Source organism: Saccoglossus kowalevskii, chromosome 11 (genome assembly GCF_978046115.1).
Source record: "Saccoglossus kowalevskii chromosome 11, keSacKowa6.1, whole genome shotgun sequence".
NCBI classification, from domain to species: Eukaryota; Metazoa; Hemichordata; class Enteropneusta; family Harrimaniidae; genus Saccoglossus; species Saccoglossus kowalevskii.
The window spans coordinates 16549503-16573225 of NC_140651.1; the positions used below are offsets into that span (position 1 = coordinate 16549503).

The 23723-nt window shown below is 35.1% G+C and overlaps 1 protein-coding gene and 1 long non-coding RNA gene across 5 annotated transcripts in view; both read left to right on the forward strand.

The window, feature by feature from the left end:
- The first annotated feature begins 8909 nt into the window (after window positions 1–8909).
- LOC100375990 (syntaxin-binding protein 5-like) overlaps window positions 8910–23723 on the forward strand; it is a 92912-nt gene continuing 78098 nt past the window's right edge. For 3 of the 4 annotated variants that reach the window (XM_085504924.1, XM_085504925.1, XM_085504926.1), the window contains exons 1-2: window positions 8911–9216; window positions 9315–9412. In XM_085504924.1, coding sequence (XP_085361050.1) covers window positions 9076–9216; window positions 9315–9412 — 239 coding nt within the window. In that variant the 5' untranslated portion in view covers window positions 8911–9075. Of the gene's footprint in view, window positions 9217–9314; window positions 9413–23723 lie in introns of all 4 variants that reach the window. The other variant, XM_078014004.2, reaches the window with a different exon arrangement.
- The window catches only part of LOC144363062 (uncharacterized), a 30158-nt gene continuing 16594 nt past the window's right edge, over window positions 10160–23723 (forward strand). The window contains exon 1 of the long non-coding RNA XR_013422665.1: window positions 10160–10229. This is a non-coding gene — a long non-coding RNA (uncharacterized LOC144363062). The remainder of the gene's footprint in view (window positions 10230–23723) is intronic.

A 23723-nucleotide genomic window follows, 5' to 3' on the forward strand; every position in this document is an offset into this window, starting at 1 on the left:
TCCAGCTAAAATAAAGCATCTTAATGAATGTGGATTGTGTTGTGTACAGTCATTAAATTGTCCATTGTATCTATGTATATATGGAAATGCATGCATCATAAGAAGGCTATTTTGTGACATTATTTTGAAAATAAAACAATAACATACTATATGTTACAAAACTACTCTTCACCAGTATACAATTAGGCTGGTGGCAGGCTAACATATTAGAAAGTTATATATTGGCATTGGGATTTTGTGTCAATGTGCTGATTTGTAAATCTCTTGTTGTTATTTGCTATTCCGGTTACTAAAATTGTATTGGTAATTTTATTTCATTTTATTTATAGAACAGATAATATAATCGCTTGTAGTATTACCCATATACCAACAGATTGTTTTATTTGCATCCTTATTTTATATTTATTAATTAGTAATAATCCACATTTTATAATGAACATCCACACAAGATTGAAACAAAAATAATGATCGATAGACTCGATGCAGCCCAACCGTGGTATTACATTGTTTCATATGATAAAAGATTTTTGGATTCAATTTGTACAATCACTGGTTCTGATGCAATATTATAGTAATATATATTGTCATTGTACTAATTCCCATTAATTTGATCGTCAGGAGAATAAATATTTTTTGCCGAAAATAAAGAAACGTTAAATGAACAAAATTATTCTATTTCCGGGTGGCCATTGTGGATTATATATCAGACCTTTATCTAAATAATAAAGCTCTCATATTGCGGTTTCGCTCTCTATAGTTGAGATCAGTTTCCGTTTTGTTTTGTTTTGACGCAGAGGACGCTATTACGATAATCATGTATTCAAATGAAGTCTATTGGCAGCTGCCTGATGTGTTATGCAGTATGAAAATAGTCTTGGGACTTGTGTTTAAAAAAAACAATTACTATGTGGTTCACACTTTGGACAGTCACTATGTGGTTTTGGGTACTGGTCTGTGTCACTGTGTGCAAACAGTTGTGGTTTTATTATTCCTGGGTTTGATTTCAGATTTCTATTCATTGTTTTACGGTCAAAATGGTTTCATGTTGTGCCAATAATAACAGGGCCAATTTGGCAATCATGTTCACCTGGCTACCTTTTCGGACCAAAGGTCAAAGTTAACGCATGTATTTTTGTTTTGTTTGTTATTATAAACACACGGAGGACCTAGCTTGGACCTTCAAACGTGGCACACATGTTCCCTATGTGTCTCGGTAATATGTTTACATCTGGTAACTGACTGTATTTTGTACTCACACTACAGGTGTTATTTCTATATTCGTCGTTAGTATTAGTTAATTAATTAACCGACCATGTATTTAGAAATGTTTCATTCTCATACAACAGAAGATTGTTAAATTACATATGGATCATTAATTAATATTCAATCCATTTCAGCTAACTCATCAGTACACAAAATTAACAAACTGAAAAAGTTTGTTAGATCCAGAATCCAATTACGGGGTCTGAAATTGTATTTTTGACCCTGAAAAAGGATGTTAATTCCGACGTTTAAGCCTTGCAGTTAGATAATTAAAATAAATTACAAACTATTAGTGTAGCAAGTTACAATCCGTTTCAGCAAACTGTTGTTAAGTTTCAGAAAAAAAAACTTACTGCGAGCAGTTAAATAGTATACAAATGTCCAATGTTTTTCATATTAGTTTTACCCCTCATTTTAGCTAAAGTGCCAACAATCTAATTGCGCGAACAATAGCTACATCTTAAATTAGCGAATTTCTAGGATTAACTAAATTAGCTAAAATATCATGCTAGTAAAAAAGATATGTTTTACAGTATATTTACTAGAAATAACTTACTGAAAAAGGATAGGTATTGGGGTTTATATTTGTATTACTGAAGCTCAAGAAGATTAATTTAAAAGTGATGTATCGAGAGAATGAATACTTTGATGATACATGATATATATATTCTACTGATTCACGATGTAGGAATGATGGTTTGGACCATCCGGCATAACGTGCATTCTACGGCTATTCTTCAGTTTTAAATGGACAAATCGGGAAATAGAAGGTATTTCATTAAAACAAATATGGTAAAATTACTTGATGAAGAAATCGACTATTCGATAATCTTTATTCAATCTCAAGTTACATTAATAATGATAGGTAGGCGCTGCGTTGTGCCAAATACTATTACTACATCAACAGCGTTCATTACAGGTGCACAATACCGGCGAGGCATGTACAATCTCGAAATAAATAAACAAAGCGGTATTGCGTGAACATTCTACATGGAATGACATTTTAATAGTGTCTTTTATTCTATTACGAAGGCGACAAGAGTGCGACAAGAAATGTCATGTTATGCAATTATGTTCGGAAATAGACGCGTCGAGTGTATGTGCATTAAGTTCCAAGTAAGCATATAAACATAGGGTACATAATATAATAAATACTGCCTCAAATAGCCAAATGCGACCGGGGCAACTCATATTACAGTTATATTCGTAAGAATATACCCATTTACCACAAGCACGATTTCGAATTGTAAGGTATGGATACAATATGCATATTATCCTTATTGACAACATAGTAATTATTAATTTATCTAGCTATTTGTAGAAATATTGTGGCTCGTAAAATTGACAGTTGCACTTACTTCGTGCTCTTTTGCTGATTGCTTCTATTGCATGTTCAATGTCGAAATCTTCTACGCTCAGGATTTCGGTAACAACAGTTACATTGTGGCTTTCTAGTTGCTCCTTCGTAATTTGATAAACGATGTCAGTGTACGCGTTCTTTTCACTAAGGATTCCTACATGCGCCCACCCGAATCGGAGAATAATTTCTACGATCATGGTTACGTCTTTGGACGATGGTGACACCACCCTACTGAATGTATCGTAATGTTTCTTATCGGATAGAACGGCTGAAAGAGCAGACATACTTATCATCGGAATACTCCAGCTCGAAGCCAACAAGCCACAGACTTCACAGTCGGATGAGCAAGGGGGGCCAATAACGCCCGCCACTCTGTGGTCGTCAACAACATGTATCAAACTGATGAGGCATGTTTTCCCGTAGTCCCTGCAAATGGCTGGGGCACTGGTGAAATTAAGTGTTATATTGCGGAATACATCCCTGTCCGTGTTGACTTCATCTCTAGCAATGTACGCTGCCGAAGCTAACGTGTTGAAACTCAGATGGAACCCTGGTTGCGAATGCAAAAAAAGTGCTATACGATAATCTGTCGCCTGAACGTGTAAATAAAGAAAAACATGGACCATACACGCCATATGTATATATGTATTCCAATCCATCGTGCACTTCAAATGAAGTTCCTTCCAAGCGTACTCTGAATATTCAAGATAGTTTAGTCGGCTTGAGCAGACTTCCTATGATGTAGTTCAATGGATTACAGAAAAAGCCATTCAACTATATTTCAGTATTTGCACAGAACTAAGGAGCAGGCCAAAAAGATAATACAAATAAGTCTTTTACAAGAGTCGTAAAAATGCAGGATACCCCGAGGATCTGTGCTAGGGCCGACTTCTTTCTTGATTTGTATAACTGGCATTTATATATCCTCACAGCTATTCACATTTAGTTTTCGATACCGATGTACATGTGAAGTTACTCGGCTCAACACAAGGAAACGTTGAAAAATTTAAGAACATGATTTAAATGCGACAAATAAACACGCATACACGGAGCTATATTTGTGTCATTCAAATTTGTGCACACAACTAATCAAATGAAAAAATCAGCTACAAAATCAATTCAGTCGGTCGAATGAAAGCAGTTCATGGGTCTAACTTTTCAAACTGGTCTAAGTTAAACAGTTGTGGTCAATTACAACATGACCATCTGTCATTTACAAACTGCGTATGCTTGCACCTTATAGTATGAAAAATGCAATTCAATCCAATTTCCCATTATCTCCCCTTGTACCCTTTAACGTCGGGTTTTGACGAAGGCTTGAATTGTATTTTATCTATTTACAACACTAGTGCAGTGCTCATTATTTTAAGTGACTTATTTGAAAAAAAAGTGTACATTATTTGTTTCGTTTTTATGTCTTAAAGTATTCGTTCAGAAGCGCAAATCTGACGCTGTTCAACAGTCCACTAGATTTTACAGTCGATAACAATACTTTCTGGACTCTCCAAACCCAATTCTGTGTCAGTATTTAAATATAAATATAAGAAATCCCTCACTAATAGATATTGATATAAAATATAATGTTTAAAATAATTAATAATTAATATTTACTTATTTCATATTGTTAACTTTACTTGTATGTTTTTTGTGTATTTGTTCTCTTTATTTGTATTTTTAAGTTTTATATTTTGTATATGGAACAAAACATATGTTACTATTGTTTAATTGATTTCAGTATACTTTTATTATTATATTATTGCCACAAATTGAGGTGTTAACGATAAAAGCTTTTAGCTTCTAGTTAATTTCCTTCACATGACACAACATTTTCTGTAGTATTGTATTTTTTTTCTATTTTATTGTGAGAAATAAATGATTGATTGATTGACCTCGCCACGACAACATCGTTGTTTATATTAATTACGCAAACACGACACCGTAAATGCACCTTATTACTTTAAGCGTCCCTGTTAGACTGCTTGAAATAACGTGTAGTAAATACATTCGCGATTCGAATTTCTGACGTCACAAACAACATATACACTAATTATATTAGTGTTGTTGTTCCTTTCATCGCCAATTCCGACTACGATGATAGTCATATCCATGCAGGTAAGACATGTATCATGTGGAAGAACCCCGTTTTCATGAACGATGTGGTGTATCCTGGCTCCGTAATTTTCGCGAACTAAGCTAATGAATAATGGAATATATCTGTCAGCAAATTTGCTTCATTGGAATGCCGATACGTTGTTTAAAAGGTATATTCTTCAAACTCGAGAAATGCGTTCTAGCATACTGAGATTGTCATCTTCATTTCAGAAATGTTTAACGACTCGCAGTCTTGTTCTTAACAAAGTAGATAGAATGGTATCCAACTACTTATATATATATTTTATTTTATGACATATTATAATATATATTATAGGAACTTTTAATAATTTTGGTTAATGTAAGAGATTGCTAGCATGTAAACTAAATTATTCCTGAAACTAAGTTGCTTGATTTGCCTGAATCACTGAGGGGAATTATTCTAAATGTGTCAACATAACTATTTACACTCCTTTGACTCGACTTGGTGATTACTTGTGTCAAAAAATATAAGATCCTTGTGGATATTACGACACACACACAGGTTTGATAGAATATATCTATATAAAAATATTTGAAGTAAGCTTTATAGATATTTATTATTGTTATGCAAATTGTTTTGCAATTTAAAAATAACATTGGAATAACTAGATATATTTTACGGCGCCGAGTATGACTGGTCTTCAGTAATATGTTTGGGCGAAACCTCTTATTGAATTCAATCTTATACATAAAGGACATATCCAAAAGACATGAGCGTTCGTCGAGCGGTACAATTGTCGTTGAGTTGCGCCATCTGCCGGCGGTTGCAGCAACTCGTGCTAGGCTGTATGCTTCGGTGAGGGCGCAACATATAATTAAAACATAAGGCTGTAACTGAAGGCTGTTGTATCATACAGTAAAGTGCACGCACGACTCCGTTGTTTATATTTATAAGCAAAATTATTTGACACCAGTCACGTTCAAATCCAATTCGATTGCGTAGGTTGGTGACTCTTTCCTTTCCAGAAGCGCTAACTCCATTACCTAGTGGTAATATACGTCGTCTTATTCATATCTGCTTTTTTGTTATAATGTGAAATATACATGCCTTAGTACCACAATTATCATATAGTGCCAATGGCTGTTACATCAACTATTCACACTACGTTATGTGCTACCATTTCAGTAATGCTAGATTTGTTAACCCGCGGCCGAAGACTACAAATCTTGTTTTGTTAAAATCGATCGACTCAATTCGCCCGTTTGTCGTCGTTTATAAATATAATATTTTAAATTGACGACTGACATCTAAATGTGTCATGATATTATCAAAGATGTATATGGATATATCCTACTAGGACATAACATAGCGAAAGGATTCCACCATGTTGTGAGCGGTTGAGAGCGCTTACAAGTCCGTCTCCAACTATTTGAATTTTAGTTTGCGAGGAATCTGACTACTACTCCGTACTTGTCTTCTGCCACCATCCACACACGTTTGCATGAAACAGTCTGTGTTGCGTTCATTGCGCGTGTTGGTTTGGGCTCAGTCTGATGACAAACACCCCTAGCGACCGGAATTAAAGGTACCTGTCACCTTTACCTACATCGGAGTCCAACCACTGAGTAATTTGCACGTCGGATATTAAAATTGCGCCCTCTAGTCTACTTCGGATTAGCTGTGAAGTGTGCGCGAGTCACATTCAGGTCACAACGCCCTCGCGCACAGAAATGAAAAAAAAAAAAAAACGTAGGTTCTATCGAGTATTCGACGGCCTCAAGTGAAACAGTACGATCCATGAAAACATCTATGCGTAATTTGAAAAGTTGAAAACAAAAAATTGCCAGAAATACCATTTATTTTCGGTAAACCCAGAACGTCCACTTTGTAATTATTTCGATTATAGATAAACAATATTCATTCAAGTGTATCGGAATAATAGAAATCGCTCCATTTATTTACATGGTATCAATTTTTGCAAAATCATACAGCTGTCACAAGTGTGTTAAATTATTGAAAACAATGAAGATATATATATAACACAATGCGTCCCATGGCACTAATGTGTGTGGCTTAGTTTTCTATCGGATGGTGGACCACTTCATTCCGCAAAAAAATCGACAAACCCTGCCCAGTGGGAGTGTGCGGACGTCAATAGGAGTGCCCCCCTTACCGAATTTCTGGATCCACCAGTGGTACGTATTCCAATGTATAGAAGGTAGTATGGTTAAAGCCAACAGGTGGCACTGTCTCTCGAAGAATATAAATTTAACCTCGCAGTCAATTTGCAATTTGATGATGATACTGCAATATGATTTTGTGAAAAACCGCTGTTTGTATGTAAACATGGATTATTATAATTTTATATATTAGTCTATCTATTAAAAGACAAAGAGAAATTGCAAAATTAGACAAATTCGTTTTTTTCTCATTTTATCTAAAAAATTACGTTAGTTATTTTTCACTATTGTCTAGCTCGATCACGACCAATTGAACTGGCGTTAATATCCATATCATATCTTTCAGGGATATTACCCGTGACGCAACTCAGAGGTCGTATGACACTAATTTGTCCCGGTGCATGGCTTTTTCTTCGAAAGGCCATTCGAAAAAAAGTGCATTTCGTCGGAAGTTGGATATATCGAAGCGAATCCCTTTCGACAGGTGTCCTCCGGTAAAGAAAATGCACCTGTTTGTAGTTTGTACACATAAAATACTTAAAAGCGGGAGGGTCGTCACCTGCGCACGCGCGGGAATTGAGTCCCAAGCGACGATAACAACTCACGCTAAAACGCAAAGGGGAGACGCTCGTGTGTAAACAATGACACGCTATGGCCATCTGACGCATGCGTAGGTGACGACTCGCCCGCTTTAAGACTATGATGGTCAAATTATATGCATTGTACAATTTTTTTTTGTAATTAACTGATCACCGCTAGGTTGTCAGCAGACCCGAGTTAAACACGAAAATGTCTTGTGACCCACATATTAAATAAATAAATAAATAAATAAATAAATAAATAAATAAATAAATAAATAAATAAATAAATAAATAAATAAATAAATAAATAAATAAACGAATAAATAAATAAATAAATAAATAAATAAATAAATAAAATGATTGATATTTTATTCATATGTTTTGGGAAAATAATGAAATCCGCTGTTTATTTAAATGAAGTGTCGTCATGCATGGTCCACGACATTTCGTAGAAAATCAGAACCCCGGATTTGTTATATCTTTATGCTTGCTCATATATGACGTAAGTGGTCACGTGGTATATAACGATTTATGCAACCTTATCTACAGATGATGCAGAATACAACACTTGGAAACGTTTAGAAAATAATCTACACTATACCCTCCTGCATGGTACCCGACAATATTAAAATAAGAATCGAGCAAATAACACCCGCTTTCTCTTTCTTTCCTTTTGTAAGGCAGACCCGCGTGTTTGTGACATCCGGTCAAGTTTCCGGTTTGTTTGTATATTTTTTTTCTCTGAAAATAAAAAGTCTTTATGACGATGATATTATCGTCTGCAGGCAGCTTTGGATCAATTTCCGGCAGCTTTGTTGTTTTATGGTGATTTTAAAAATCGCAAAAAAGATGATTTTTATAACTATGGCTCTATGGTCAAACCAATGACGTCACAACTTGGACTTGTATAGCCCAGTTCAAGACAACCATAAACACACTTGCTATTTGCAGTCTAAATACTACTGACGGAACTGATTCATTTAAATATTATTTGAATTGTTCGTATTTTTTGTAAAGTTTAATAAAATATTTCATACAAATTGTTAGTTTAGAAAAGCCGACTTACGGGCGAACAGTGGACATCTGATATATACGTAAAACTGAATTTCAATCTACATTTGTTTTATGCATACCATATTTTATCAAAAACTTAAAGAAAGCGAACACGTTATAATATTCCTGATATTCGGCTTTAGTTTTAACGCTTCAATCTTCGCTCCTTCAACCGTCACTCACCTTGAACGCGTTTCTCTTTGATATTATTAATCTAAATGCGCCTTTCTTTTCACTTCCGGTGTGGAAATGGGGGAAACGTCGCTTGTATTCGCGATCCCTACACAGGGCCCCTTACACCATAAAGTAAGAAAACCTGAATCGACAACAACAAGGACCGTGCTGCAACGATAATAAATAGTATGAATACAGGTGTAATGCATGAGGAGGTCATTTTGAAGGTTATCATCCGGGGAACTGATTACCCAACATGCAACGCGTTTATTTTTCAATTTCTCTATCCTGCCATCTTCTTCACTGGAATCTGATGTGAATAAAGCGATATGGAGTTTATGCAGTCTCCTTAAAACAAAATGGCTTATTCTTGAAGGAAATATTGTCGGAATGTCTGCTAAGGCAACGATGAAGAAATTTGCAAGCATAGGACGTGTGTTGGATGGGTTGCGGTCGGGCTCGACCCCAACACCGAAGGCGGAGAACGAAATCGTCGAAACCCTGAGTTCGGAAGATTTCACCATCAACAAGGTATGTATGCCACTGTAGATGAACTCGCAGTAAATTTTTCTTTATTTCGACCATCCAGTGGGTTTTAATCGTTCTCCACTCGGTTGTTATTATTTTAGGTCGTACGACATGGATTTCCATACAAGCCGTCTGCAATGGCTTACGACCCAGTGCAACACATTTTGGTGATCGGATCCGAGAATGGTTCGCTCAGAATGTATCCTTTTAGCATTTCATTCATTGGCGACACGTCGATCTCTGTGTTGACTCCAACGCTCTACGGTAAGCAAAACTGCATCGTGTCGAAATAAAAGTAAGTCTCAAACATCATGCCGATTTGCTTTGCCGTAATTTGTGCATAACATGACATTTTACATCGCAACCTTCCCCGTCGCCACCGCAGGGGTTGTCATTTTGTACTCGTTCCGATCTGTCCTGCTTCAGCGAATCGTGAATTATGCAAATCCGTATCCACAATTTCTTTAGTCACTAAGCAGCAGCGCGGTTTTCACTCGACGTATATTCGCGAAATTATCGTTATTTTTGTAGAATAATTCCTTTTATTTATTCACCCAGCGCCTTTAAACTGTTTTGCATGTTAGTGGGAACAGCCCACTTTTAAATCCTGCTTCGCAAACAACATTCAGCCAGGGCTGTTGCATATTTAAACATACAGGCCTGACGTCATTTGCATATTAAATATGTAATATGTAGTATACACAACGTATACACTGCGATATGTATATCAGGTGCTTATTACCTAAACTTGTACAGTCTTGATCTGAAAATGAAATTTTATATTTCCACTTCTCAAAAAAATGTTTTGTCTGCTCTGTCTCATCACCATTTTTCGCCCATGCACATTCTTTGAACCAGGAAATGAGTGTGTAAAATATTATTGCTGTATATTTTTATCTAATTTAATATTCTTATCCAGATTGACTTAGTAATCCTCATCCTAGACTGGTCTGGGCAGTTCATACAATATTAATATTTGTCAGCGATATTACAGAAAATTGTTTATGATACTGTAGGTGTGTATTTTGTTCAGTTGAATTACCACTTCATTAATAAGGTCAGCAGAATAATTTACAAAAGAAATGTGTGGTTATTGTACTTGTACTTGGGTTACTATGTACAGTAAACTGAAGTGTAGTGTAGTATGCTACTTTAGTAAAATCCCTGTGTAAAACTCTGTAAACATTGTGTAATCGAAAACTCATTATTGTGATACTCAGACTGTTGTAGTATTCAAAATGTCAAGTGTCTAATTAATACTTGAACATTTGTAAAATATGAAAGCCTTTTAAAAATTTGAGAAAGTTATTTCTTTTCAATTAGTAACATTAAGCAGATGATACTGTTACATTTATTATTACACTTTTTTTCAGGATAAGAGTAAATATAAAAATATAATCTATTATATTATTGATTGTTGATTTTATCATTAGTAGGTGTTATTACAAACTGTATAATTTGTACTTACCCTGTAGTTTGTAAACAAAACACCCCCCACCCCTACCATGGATATATTTTACATTTTCATTATTCTTCTCTGATGATGTCGGTTTCTTCTTTGGCTGTTGCATTCTGGGTATAGCAGAACTACTAATCAAGGTACTTGTACATCAGGAAATGTAGGCCGGTGCTTTGCAATCTGGCAAATCTATTAGAATAAATAAATGACAAAATGGTACAGGCGTCAGCCGTTAATCTCAATTTTTACTGGTCTTTCATGTAATATCAAAGAAGTCTGGACTGTATCGTATTACTTTTGGAAACAAAACCTAAAATGTTGTATCGTTCTCACAATGCTGTGCTAAGGTCATGCGACTATGAATCTATAATTTAATTTAAGTTTAATGTTCAGCAAATCAAGTGATAAGCTGTTGCTGCAGCCATGCAGAGTGAAACGACATTGATTTTAATCCAAAGATGCATGCCATTTCTGAGTGCTTGCTTTTAAAGAAATTTGCTTGTTGATTTGATATAGCAGGTGAAAATAAAACTGTGCATATAATTGGCCATAAGCTATGCTATGGTAGTTACTGTCTCACCTAATGTGTTCATTTTAATTTTAAAATGGATATAGAGATATAATTGCGTTTAATGAATTATCTTGGATAAGTTATCTTGGAGGATTAAAATTGATAAAATTAATCTCCTTAATAGACTTCCACAAAATAGTAGTACTTTTTATCCATGTTTTTGGTCTCATCAGCGCAATATAAGCTTGTCTGAAATGTATAACATTCTTGTCAACAAGCCATCTATAGAAACTGGTTGTTGTTGAAATTATTCTATTCGGATCTGAATATAACTATTAATAAAAATATTTTATCCACTATTTTGTAAAATTTAAATCAACTGATTTGTGAAATTTTATTAATTTAGTTGTGCTGCAAGCAGCTACTGCTACAGTTTTGTCAGTGGCAATAATGATGAAGATTTTGACTTTGACTGTGTTCCAACAGACTCAAATATTTTTAATCTCGTAAATTCGGGTGGTACGTAATTAATATTGTAATAAAATGTGCATATTTGACCATTTCTGTTTCTTCATTGTAAGAGTCAATGACGACGCACCTAGTTTCGTAATTTTATTTTCCCTCAAAGACGTAATATTCCCCTCAATCTGTCACACGGTGAATTAAAATTGTCATTTGCATTTGTAAGCGCCCACCCCTGAAAAATCCTGATTTCATGAGTTGAGGACCCTGGGCGCTGACGCGGTCGAGTACGGTAGTTTTGTCAACCCCCCCCCCCCTCACTCATCCATCCAAGGTATTGTTGGATCCTAGAACACTATTTTGTATAACAGTGATTTGTCTATTGTTTTTTAATGTAGTTTCACTGATTATAGTTATTATCCAGAAAAACTATGTGACTGTAAACCACTTTATTTTCATGAGAAAAAAATAAAAGTTTTGCAAAGTGAAAAAATCATGGATGAATACATCACAGCAGTCACTTCGCATCATAATCGTGTGGGTCTCCCGCAACATATAAAACTCATGTAATACAATTGTTTGTTTACACACAAAGTCAAACATGAACACAACAGTAGCTTTTTAAATCATTCGAGTCGCTACAGTTTCAGTAGTAATATATCCCACTTTTAAACAAAAGCACATGTTGTTGAAGTTCAATTTGTATCAACATTCGTTAAAATTATTAGCAGTAGTTTGAATAGACCCATGTGTACAGAATGTCACTGGTATGGAATTATAAAATTACAAAAGGCAATTTCAAGTAGGTGTTATTGAAAATTATAATGTCTATACTGCTCCTCATCATTTGATTTACATATAATGTCTGGGAAAATACATGATGTGTTTTTATTTAAAGCTGCTAGATGCTTCTCTATGTGTTTATCGCTATCAGAAGATTTCATGATATTCAGATGTTCAGGTTTTCAACTTGAAGATGTAATTTAATTCTACCATCTAGAACCTACATCACAACAGTGGTCATATTCCAATCATCACAGAAATAATGTTTACAAGTTTATTTGAACTGAACCAAGAAAAACATAAATGGTCTCCCTCCACCCTATTTCAATAATGGTCAAAAGTAATGTTTTAAGGCTGACCAATAACCAAAACATTTCTTGTAATTAGAATTAACCCCCTCATGCCCCTACTCCACTTACATCTGAAATAATGGGAGTTTTTGGTGATGTTTAACCTTAAAATGTATTGATGTCGCATTTGTATCTTTACAATTTCGTCACTGGTTTTGGCGCTGAACCATATTCTCTTTTCAACAAAGTCAGTAAAGTCAAATTGACAAAACGGAGCAGCGAATCACGACCATATTGGGAAGCATGTGGGTACCAAAAATCATATCTCGAAAGCGATTTGTCATGTGACTAACTAGGGCCATTATTTGATCAAGAAAGCATGATATCAGTGGAGTCTAAATTTTAAAAATCATTTTGTAATATGCGTAGTAACTATTAAGTTTTTAATTTGAAAATGCCATAGTGTATTGCGTGAATGACTTTTTGGAATCTATTTTGTAACATTAAGTGAGTGTACTGATGAGTCGTATACAACTAGAAATTGAATCATGATGGCTACTAATTGTATATCCTGTTTTCAGTTTGTTCCAATTAGACACATAAAAATGGCAAATACATGTATTGATTCATGCTCTCTATTGATTTTCTTGAGATAGTCACTCTCTAAATATGTTTACGCTATCATTTAATTTGACTTGAATATTTTTATTCTCAGTTTCTGTGGCCTCATTTTATAAACATCACAAACATATATTTGTATTAGATGTTATACCTGGGATTTGGTTTCCTATATTACCTATACTTGTAGATGCCAATGTTGATATATTTATAGTTATTTATATATTTAGTTATTTGTTTTTAGTATCTTGCATATTCAGGTTGAAACTAGCACACTACTTGCCTTGCTTTTCTTGGATGTATTCATGTCTTGGAGTGCCTCTGTGTATGTGAGCTTATTGTGTTAGATATCAAAACTGCTCATTGATCGATTAAAAGCTTGAATCATTGCAAGGCCAGCTGTGATCAATCTTCATTTCATTGGAACGAGATAGTGACGCACATAGCAAAGCTTCAATTTTCTGGTTGTCCTCTTCTCACTGACAGATGTAATTGCAATCAGGTATCCCATTGGCATGTACTTTTTTATTTCAAAAGTATGATCATAACATGATCTGATGATGTACAGAACGGTCCTAGCGTAACTTTTATCTAGCTTTTAAGCTGGCGTAAAGCTAGCTTAGCTTAGCTTGATTTCAATACAGAATGGGCACAAATTTATAATCTACAAAAATTATTACTCTGCCTATCTTTGCAATAAAACCTTTTACTCTTTCTCAGGACAAATATCTTCATAAACTTCTACCATTTCTGTCATCTGCTTTGCATGTTGGTAGATACACTTGGATTATGTTGATCTGTTTCAGGCTTAGCATTCACTCTAATCATGATAACTCAGGGTCATTCACTAGTGCTACTGCTTGTACCGGCTTTCAGAATGTTCTTTGGGTACTAAGAATCCATCTGTACTCAGATGTTGATCACTTTTACCTACAATATTGTTAATTTGTCTACATCCACTTTTTTCGATAATGAACTCTCTCACTTATTCTATTCCCATCTTTGAATATCTCTGCAGGAAGGAAAAGATGTATAATAATAAGGTTATTATGAGTATACCCCAAAATATGCACTTAGACAGTACCCAATCGCATCGACCTCCCGCTGTACTGTCTTCGTGCATACTTTGAGGTATACTCCTAATAACCTCATAATATCACAAATATGATTTACTCTGTCTGCACACTAGCAATTGAACTGCATGTTGATGACATGAGCACCGCAAATTGCATGGTGGCCAATAAAACAACTTGGCATTTGTAGAATTGCTGCTACTGTTAGTGTAGCAGTGGAGATTGGGCTTAAATATGTTGAGTTAGAGTACAGATGTGTTTGGCATGTAACCCTTGATATTTCCATACACTATATACTACTACAGATTAACTTGCTTAAACCCTTTGAACATTTAGGCAGAGTAATGCCATTTTAGGCTGATGTTAATATCAAATCCTGTTTCTAATTATCCCCTGTCTTTTCATTATTGATTTTCCATGTTATTGCCAGACTTAGTTGTTTTCCATTAGTTGGATGGAAGGAAGTGCCCGTCCACTTCTAATGCATACAGCATTTGTAGTCACTGCATGAAGAATTCTGCATACTCTAGATTTGCCTGGCTTGCACATACACAGTCCAACTTTTAACTGGTTTTCCCAGCAAAATCCATTATATATTCAATGCTTGAACTTTGGTATTCAGAAGAAACCAATTACAAGGCTAAAAATTCCCTATGACTAATTGAAATGGCAAAGGAAATATTGACTATGAGAGGCAGGCTGACAGATTATCCAAGGCCATTGTGGCCTCCTTGAATTTAAAGACCTGTTTATTATTATTATAATTAGTAAATATTTATTTTTAATTTCTTTGAATAATGCTCATCCCTCCAAATGAAGAGTTGTTTTGAGACTTGTTGACTGCCCTATAAGGCAGAAGGGCATCCGTGATTATGAATTTCAATGTTGATTATCTGAAAAAGACAATAAATGACCATTGAATATGTACATACATTGTATACTCATATTTGAATAATTGAATTTTATTAGCTCCGCTTGTTGTATTTTGAGATGGGAATTAACACAAGCCTACAGCAGTTCCCAGTGTTTTAATAAACTAGACTTATCACATGTCTGTTTGAACAAGTGGGGTCATGATAATGCCATTTGTATTTTTATATATATGTAACTAAAATGTCATTTTATTCATATTCAAAGAGCTATATATTTATTTGTTATATATAATATATCTGCAAAAGTTGGTGTTATGGCAATTATAAAAAACAATAACATGGTTTGGTTACAAAACAACCTTGCTGAGGCCTAGATATCATTTATGTTGTTTATTTGTAATAAATCTGGACAAGAAATATTGGTGTAAATACTTGTATTGTGTATTATGTACGATTATAATTTTTATCTTATCCATTTGTCTGCAGAGCATGTAGATGCAATTTGCATATTGTATGGCGTTTCATCCCCAGCCATGACTGGGAAATTCTATTCAACCTCTTGGCTTCATTCAGTCTGGTTTTTCATTTTATTTTAACTTTGTACAAAAACAAACTCACTGCAGTTCCTGATTGGAAATTACATGACGTGTTCTCCACATTTTCTTTCCATTACTATTTTTATTGGTAGGCTTATATTTTGAAATAATTTATTGTGCATTATGGATGACTTGTACATTTGTGATAAGAACAAATAATGCATTTCTCTCGTTTGGCATTTCTTTTGTATATAACTCTGTAGACAAACTAAGCCAATCCATGAAACATCGTTGAGTTCAACCGATCCAAATACTTGTATTAGAATTCAGGCAATCAGAAAACATTCAACAAAACACATTGGTATTCATAATATTTAATACATTCCATAAGGTACATTGGAATTTGAGTAAGTAAAGTACATTGTAAACCTTTCCTTCATCCCTCTCTTACAACTTTCACCATCAAAGTAAACCTTTCCTTCATCCCTCTCTTACCACTTACATCATCAAAGTAAACCTTTCCTTCATCCCTCTCTTACCACTTACATCATCAAAGTAAACCTTTCCTTCATCCCTCTCTTACCACTTTCACCATCAAAGTAAACCTTTTCATCATCCCTCTCTTACCACTTTCACCATCAAAGTAAACCTTTCCTTCATCCCTCTCTTACCACTTTCACCATCAAAGTAAACCTTCCCTTCATCCCTCTCTTACCACTTACGCCATCAAAGTAAACCTTTCCTTCATCCCTCTCTTACCACTTACGCCATCAAAGTAAACCTTCCCTTCATCCCTCTCTTACCACTTACATCATCAAAGTAAACCTTTCCTTCATCCCTCTCTTACCACTTAGCCATCAAAGTAAACCTTTCCTTCATCCTTCTCTTACCACTTACATCATCAAAGTAAACCTTTCCTTCATCCCTCTTTTACCACTTTCACCATCAAAGTAAACCTTCCCTTCATCCCTCTCTTACCACTTACATCATCAAAGTAAACCTTTCCTTCATCCCTCTCTTACCACTTTCACCATCAAAGTAAACCTTTCCTTCATCCCTCTCTTACCACTTACGCCATCAAAGTAAACCTTCCCTTCATCCCTCTCTTACCACTTACATCATCAAAGTAAACCTTTCCTTCATCCCTCTCTTACCACTTACGCCATCAAAGTAAACATTTCCTTCATCCTTCTCTTACCACTTACATCATCAAAGTAAACCTTTCCTTCATCCCTCTCTTAACACTTTCACCATCAAAGTAAACCTTTCCGTCATCCCTCTCTTACCACTTTCACCATCAAAGTAAACCTTCCCTTCATCCCTCTCTTACCACTTACATCATCAAAGTAAACCTTTCCTTCATCCCTCTCTTACCACTTTCACCATCAAAGTAAACCTTTCCTTCATCCCTCTCTTACCACTTTCACCATCAAAGTAAACCTTTCCTTCATCCCTCTCTTACCACTTTCACCATCAAAGTAAACCTTCCCTTCATCCCTCTCTTACCACTTACGCCATCAAAGTAAACCTTTCCTTCATCTCTCTCTTACCACTTACGCCATCAAAGTAAATCTTTCCTTCATCCCTCTCTTACCACTTTCACCATCAAAGTAAACCTTCCCTTCATCCCTCTCTTACCACTTGCTCCATCAAAGTAAACCTTTCCTTCATCCCTCTCTTACCACTTACGCCATCAAAATAAACCTTCCCTTCATCCCTCTCTTACCACTTACGCCATCAAAGTAAACCTTTCCTTCATCCCTCTCTTACCACTTTCACCATCAAAGTAAACCTTTCCTTCATCCTTCTCTTACCACTTACGCCATCAAAGTAAACCTTTCCTTCATCTCTCTCTTACCACTTACGCCATCAAAGTAAACCTTTCCTTCATCCCTCTCTTACCACTTTCACCATCAAAGTAAACCTTTCCTTCATCCTTCTCTTACCACTTAGCCATCAAAGTAAACCTTTCCTTCATCCCTCTCTTACCACTTACGCCATCAAAGTAAACCTTCCCTTCATCCTTCTCTTACCACTTACACCATCAAAATAAATCTTCCCTTCATCCCTCTCTTACCACTTACGCCATCAAAGTAAACCTTTCCTTCATCCCTCTCTTACCACTTACGCCATCAAAGTAAACCTTTCCTTCATCCCTCTCTTACCACTTTCACCATCAAAGTAAACCTTTCCTTCATCCTTCTCTTACCACTTAGCCATCAAAGTAAACCTTTCCTTCATCCCTCTCTTACCACTTACGCCATCAAAGTAAACCTTCCCTTCATCCTTCTCTTACCACTTACACCATCAAAATAAATCTTCCCTTCATCTCTCTCTTACCACTTACATCATCAAAGTAAACCTTTCCTTCATCCCTCTCTTACCACTTTCACCATCAAAGTAAACCTTCCCTTCATCCTTCTCTTACCACTTACACCATCAAAATAAATCTTCCCTTCATCTCTCTCTTACCACTTACATCATCAAAGTAAACCTTCCCTTCATCCCTCTCTTACCACTTAGCCATCAAAGTAAACCTTTCCTTCATCCTTCTCTTACCACTTACATCATCAAAGTAAACCTTCCCTTCATCCCTCTCTTACCACTTAGCCATCAAAGTAAACCTTTCCTTCATCCTTCTCTTACCACTTACATCATCAAAGTAAACCTTCCCTTCATCCTTCTCTTACCACTTACACCATCAAAATAAATCTTCCCTTCATCTCTCTCTTACCACTTACATCATCAAAGTAAACCTTTCCTTCATCCCTCTCTTACCACTTAGCCATCAAAGTAAACCTTTCCTTCATCCTTCTCTTACCACTTACATCATCAAAGTAAACCTTTCCTTCATCCCTCTTTTACCACTTTCACCATCAAAGTAAACCTTCCCTTCATCCCTCTCTTACCACTTACATCATCAAAGTAAACCTTCCCTTCATCCCTCTCTTACCACTTTCACCATCAAAGTAAACCTTCCCTTCATCCTTCTCTTACCACTTACGCCATCAAAGTAAATCTTTCCTTCATCTTTCTCTTACAACTTACACCATCAAAGTAAACCTTCCCTTCATTCCTCTCTGACTGCCTACATCCTCAAAGTAAACATTCTCTTCTTACTATATAGACCATCAGTTGTTATGAAACCATCCCCCAAATCTTATTATATTGTACCCACATTATAACTATTATAGTAAATTCCCATTTATTTTTGGTGGAATAGAATAAAACACAAAATTTTTTCTTGCTGACAGTCAAAAAATTATTTTCACCCAAATAGTGCATTCAACATTGGAAATGAATTCCTCCTTGTGCACCATTTCAAATTAATTCTGGATCCTATAAATGATTACCCCTTGTATGATTTCATTGTGAGACACTCAGTTTCTTTGTTCTGTGTATTAACAGTTGATGAATAATATATGTATTTAAATTTGAGTTTGACGTAGTTTCTCTGTGTGGCATACACAAATACTATAGTCGCACTATCTCATTTATTACTGTCTTACTAAGTATATAGTGAACTAAATAAGTAGTTTGATGTATAGAATATAAATAGTAAATATGAATACTAATAAAGGTTCTTGACGGTGGTTCACTAAATATAAAAAATCAACTTCAAGCAATGCTTGTTTACGAATCAGTTAATTAGTTTAGAACATCAATGAATATTTTTTTTTTTTGTCATTGAAATTTTTTTTTTTCAAAAGTTGAGAATCAGAATCAATAAAATGCATCTGGAATTATAGTCTTGAAATGTACCGGTATAGTACTAAATTCTTACCTGGGTTTCATTTTTGCTGTTAGCTAATTGTTCTAAGATCCAGTTACTATTAAATGAAATTATTTCCTTCATAAATCAGTGAATTTAACACCATACAAAATCAAATTCCTGTGCGTATTTTTTTGTGAAAGACAAAACAAATTTCTTGTTCATCTGACACACACCTGCCAGATCACATTTAGGATTTTTTATTAGTATTCTGTAACTTGTGATTGCACCAATCAGCATCTCTCCCTTCCATTATGGATACCCAGTCAATCTACGTTCTTAAACAAGTGCTGATTGGTCATTTGCTGACATTTGCTTGTGAATATTGAAATCATAGTTTTTAAATAAATATCCTAAGGAAAAAATACTGAAAAAATGATTAGCAAAATGGGACTTATTATTAGTCTTAATAGTTTAATCAACAAATATCCATGTGCTTGTTTCCATGGATACCATTGTGTACTATTAAAGTGTCCATCTGTAGCCACAAGGCTTAAATAATTAAAAAAAGTCTCAATCGTATGCATGATCCTGAAGGTCACACATGTTGGTACTTTCAAAGAGACAAATTCACTATTTATGAGAATGTCCAAATGAATTTTTTAAAGAAGCAGTTGTGTAATAACATAGCTTGAAAAATATTGAAAATGATTGCTGTTAAAATGTATAATATGACAATATGATTTTGTGGCCCGAGGTCGTGCCCGAGCACGTGAGGTCGCTTAAGCCGTATGACCTAGGACAGCAAAAGCCGTATCCAGTCCAAAAAGGTTTAATCATACACCCTATAGGTGTAATTACAGTTTTACCATGGCGTGACCTCAAACACACGACGTAATTTAGAATGAAGCGTTTTGTTGCGAATGATGAAAATCAGTTGCACTGGGCCAAGCATGATACTGAAAATTATTGCCCCTATGCGAGGGCACACTTCCCAAAACGTTACAATACGAGGTATATGATAACAATACAATAAGTTTTATTTTATTTTATTTTTTTTTCAAAATAATCCGAGAGATATTTAGTAGGGGTATCTGGTGAGTATCTTAAAAGTGTTAGTGCTTATGATAATTGAATATGTCTGATGTAAACCTCCTCCTAATTGGTTAGTAATAGACAGCAACTATTTTTTTCAACCAATAGCGCCATGCATTGTAAAATGAGTCAAATAGGTCAGTAATCCCTAAGGACATGCGCACTCATCACTAACTGTAAAAAGGTTTCTGATCACTTCATGCCATGGAAATTTACAGTCGCAGTATTCAAGTCACATCCTGGCCATAAAGCAAAACATCAAATTAAGCTTGAATTTAGAAGGCAAATGAAACCTGACTATCTGGAGTCGATGTACAAGTTCCATTATTCGTTGGTATTGTCAATTAGCATGGGTAGTCACAGCTCAATATGGATTGGTGACCTACTGTACTGACTAATTAGCATGGGACGTCACAACTAAAACAAACGAAGACTTCAATCGACATGAGATCAAATTTAGATATTGCTGTACAGAATTTATCTTAGCCATTGTGTGACTACATAATTTAGTTTTTCATGGTCTCGTTATTTTAAAATGCTGTAATAAATTTAATTTAAACAAAAATGGTGCTGTAAATATTGTGCATCTTGCACTGTCTTGCAAAATTGAAATATTTTGTAGTATCCAGTGAAATATTTGTTTAGCAGAGTTGTAAAGTTTTGTCTTCGTCAGTGTGTTCTAATCATCTGATTGTGAAAAGTTATTCTGGAGCTCAAGAAAAGTATTTTTTTCTTTGTACTACATGTAACAGTTATTATTACATCCAAGTACTAACTGTGTTTTCATCTTTCTTGTCCTATTTGGTCAATACTCCATTTATAGTACATCTATACTACTTACATGTACATAGACCATTACTGTGTATGTCCTACTCAGTACAGGTGTACAGTTTACATAATATGAATGGATATCAAATAAGAGCAGACCATTGCTGTGTATGTCCTACTCAGTACAGGTGTACAGTTTACATAATATGAACGGATATCAAATAAGAGCAGACCATTGCTGTGTATGTCCTACTCAGTACAGATGTTCAGTTTACATAATATGAATGGACATCAAATAAGAGCAGACCATTGTTGTGTATGTCCTACTCAGTACAGGTGTACAGTTTACATAATACATGTATGAATGGATATCAAATAAGAGCAGACCATTGCTGTGTATGTCCTACTCAGTACAGGTGTACAGTTTACATAATATGAACGGATATCAAATAAGAGCAGACCATTGCTGTGTATGTCCTACTCAGTACAGGTGTACAGTTTACATAATATGAATGGATATCAAATAAGAGCAGACCATTGCTGTGTATGTCCTACTCAGTACAGGTGTACAGTTTACATAATATGAACGGATATCAAATAAGAGCAGACCATTGCTGTGTATGTCCTACTCAGTACAGATGTTCAGTTTACATAATATGAATGGACATCAAATAAGAGCAGACCATTGCTGTGTATGTCCTACTCAGTACAGGTGTACAGTTTACATAATACATGTATGAATGGATATCAAATAAGAGCAGACCATTGCTGTGTATGTCCTACTCAGTACAGGTGTACAGTTTACATAATATGAACGGATATCAAATAAGAGCAGACCATTGCTGTGTATGTCCTACTCAGTACAGGTGTACAGTTTACATAATACATGTATGAATGGATATCAAATAAGAGCAGACCATTGCTGTGTATGTCCTACTCAGTACAGGTGTACAGTTTACATAATATGAATGGATATCAAATAAGAGCAAACCATTGCTGTGTATGTCCTACTCAGTACAGATGTTCAGTTTACATAATATGAATGGACATCAAATAAGAGCAGACCATTGCTGTGTATGTCCTACTCAGTACAGGTGTACAGTTTACATGATATGAATGGATATCAAATAAGAGCAGACCATTGCTGTGCATGTTCTACTCAGTACAGGTGTACAGTTTACATAATATGAATGGACATCAAATGGCCTTTTGACCCCCCCCCCCCCAACCTAAACCCTATCTTTACCCGTACCCTATAGTTCTCCCCAATTTAATTGTACTTGTCCCTCCTGAGGACAACTATAATTATCTACGGGGACATGTATATACAATGGAGGGTGGGTTTACAAAATGAACTCTTTCCAATAATGAACTGTTCCCATTAATACAGGGAAGCCTGTCTTGCTTTATGGAAATTAAATGTCAAATCTGTTTTTTCTATGATGACCTTCCATTTAATTTTCTTGGATTTTCAGTTTCTTCCATCATGGATAATGACATGTCCCTTCTACTGCTAAGGTTGTGATCAAATGACCTTCATTATGAAACCTGACAGTGATGTTAGGCCAAGATGAAAGACAAGAGGCTACATTGTAAATTAAAGTAGGCTTGTAATATCGTTCATTTTGATGAAGGATTGGGGTCACCTACATAAATTTTGCAAAACCACAGAATATAGCTTTTAATATTGCCAGTGTAATGCTGATATAGTGCGTTTTCAGTGAAAATTTAGAAATCACTGTCTGCAGCCTCTTTTGTTGTCTTTCCTCATAAAAGTTAATCTTCAGTAATGGATGTACATGCGCATCTTAACATGAAATAAATTAGCAGTGTCTTTTATGTTGAAATACCGCACACATTTAAAGATCATTCTTAGAACCTTACAACTTGTAAAAAATATGCAGTAAACCAGGCTTTAAAGATACGATCTTAAAATTTTCATCTATTCTTGGAATCCTCTAGAAATAGTCGTGATTTATATCGTGAATGTTTTCACGATTGGAGTTAGCAGGCAGTTGTATTTAAATTACATAGCTAAACTTGAATATACTTTGTTCCTTTGGGACTGCTTGATGCATTGCGTTTGCAATTAAATATGACAAATTGATCTCGTGGTTGTCTTTACCAGCGTTGTTTCTGGGGAAAATTGTAAATTCTCTGTTTTCTGCTCGGCAATATGGTGTATATAGTAACATGGTCAGGTGGATCAGATATTACCTGGGTCCTTGAAAAGAAATATGTGGAAAGAGAACACTTTTTAAAAATGAATTTTTTACATAACTCTACACCTACTATTCACCTAATAAATTATGTTATTTTCATGACCATATT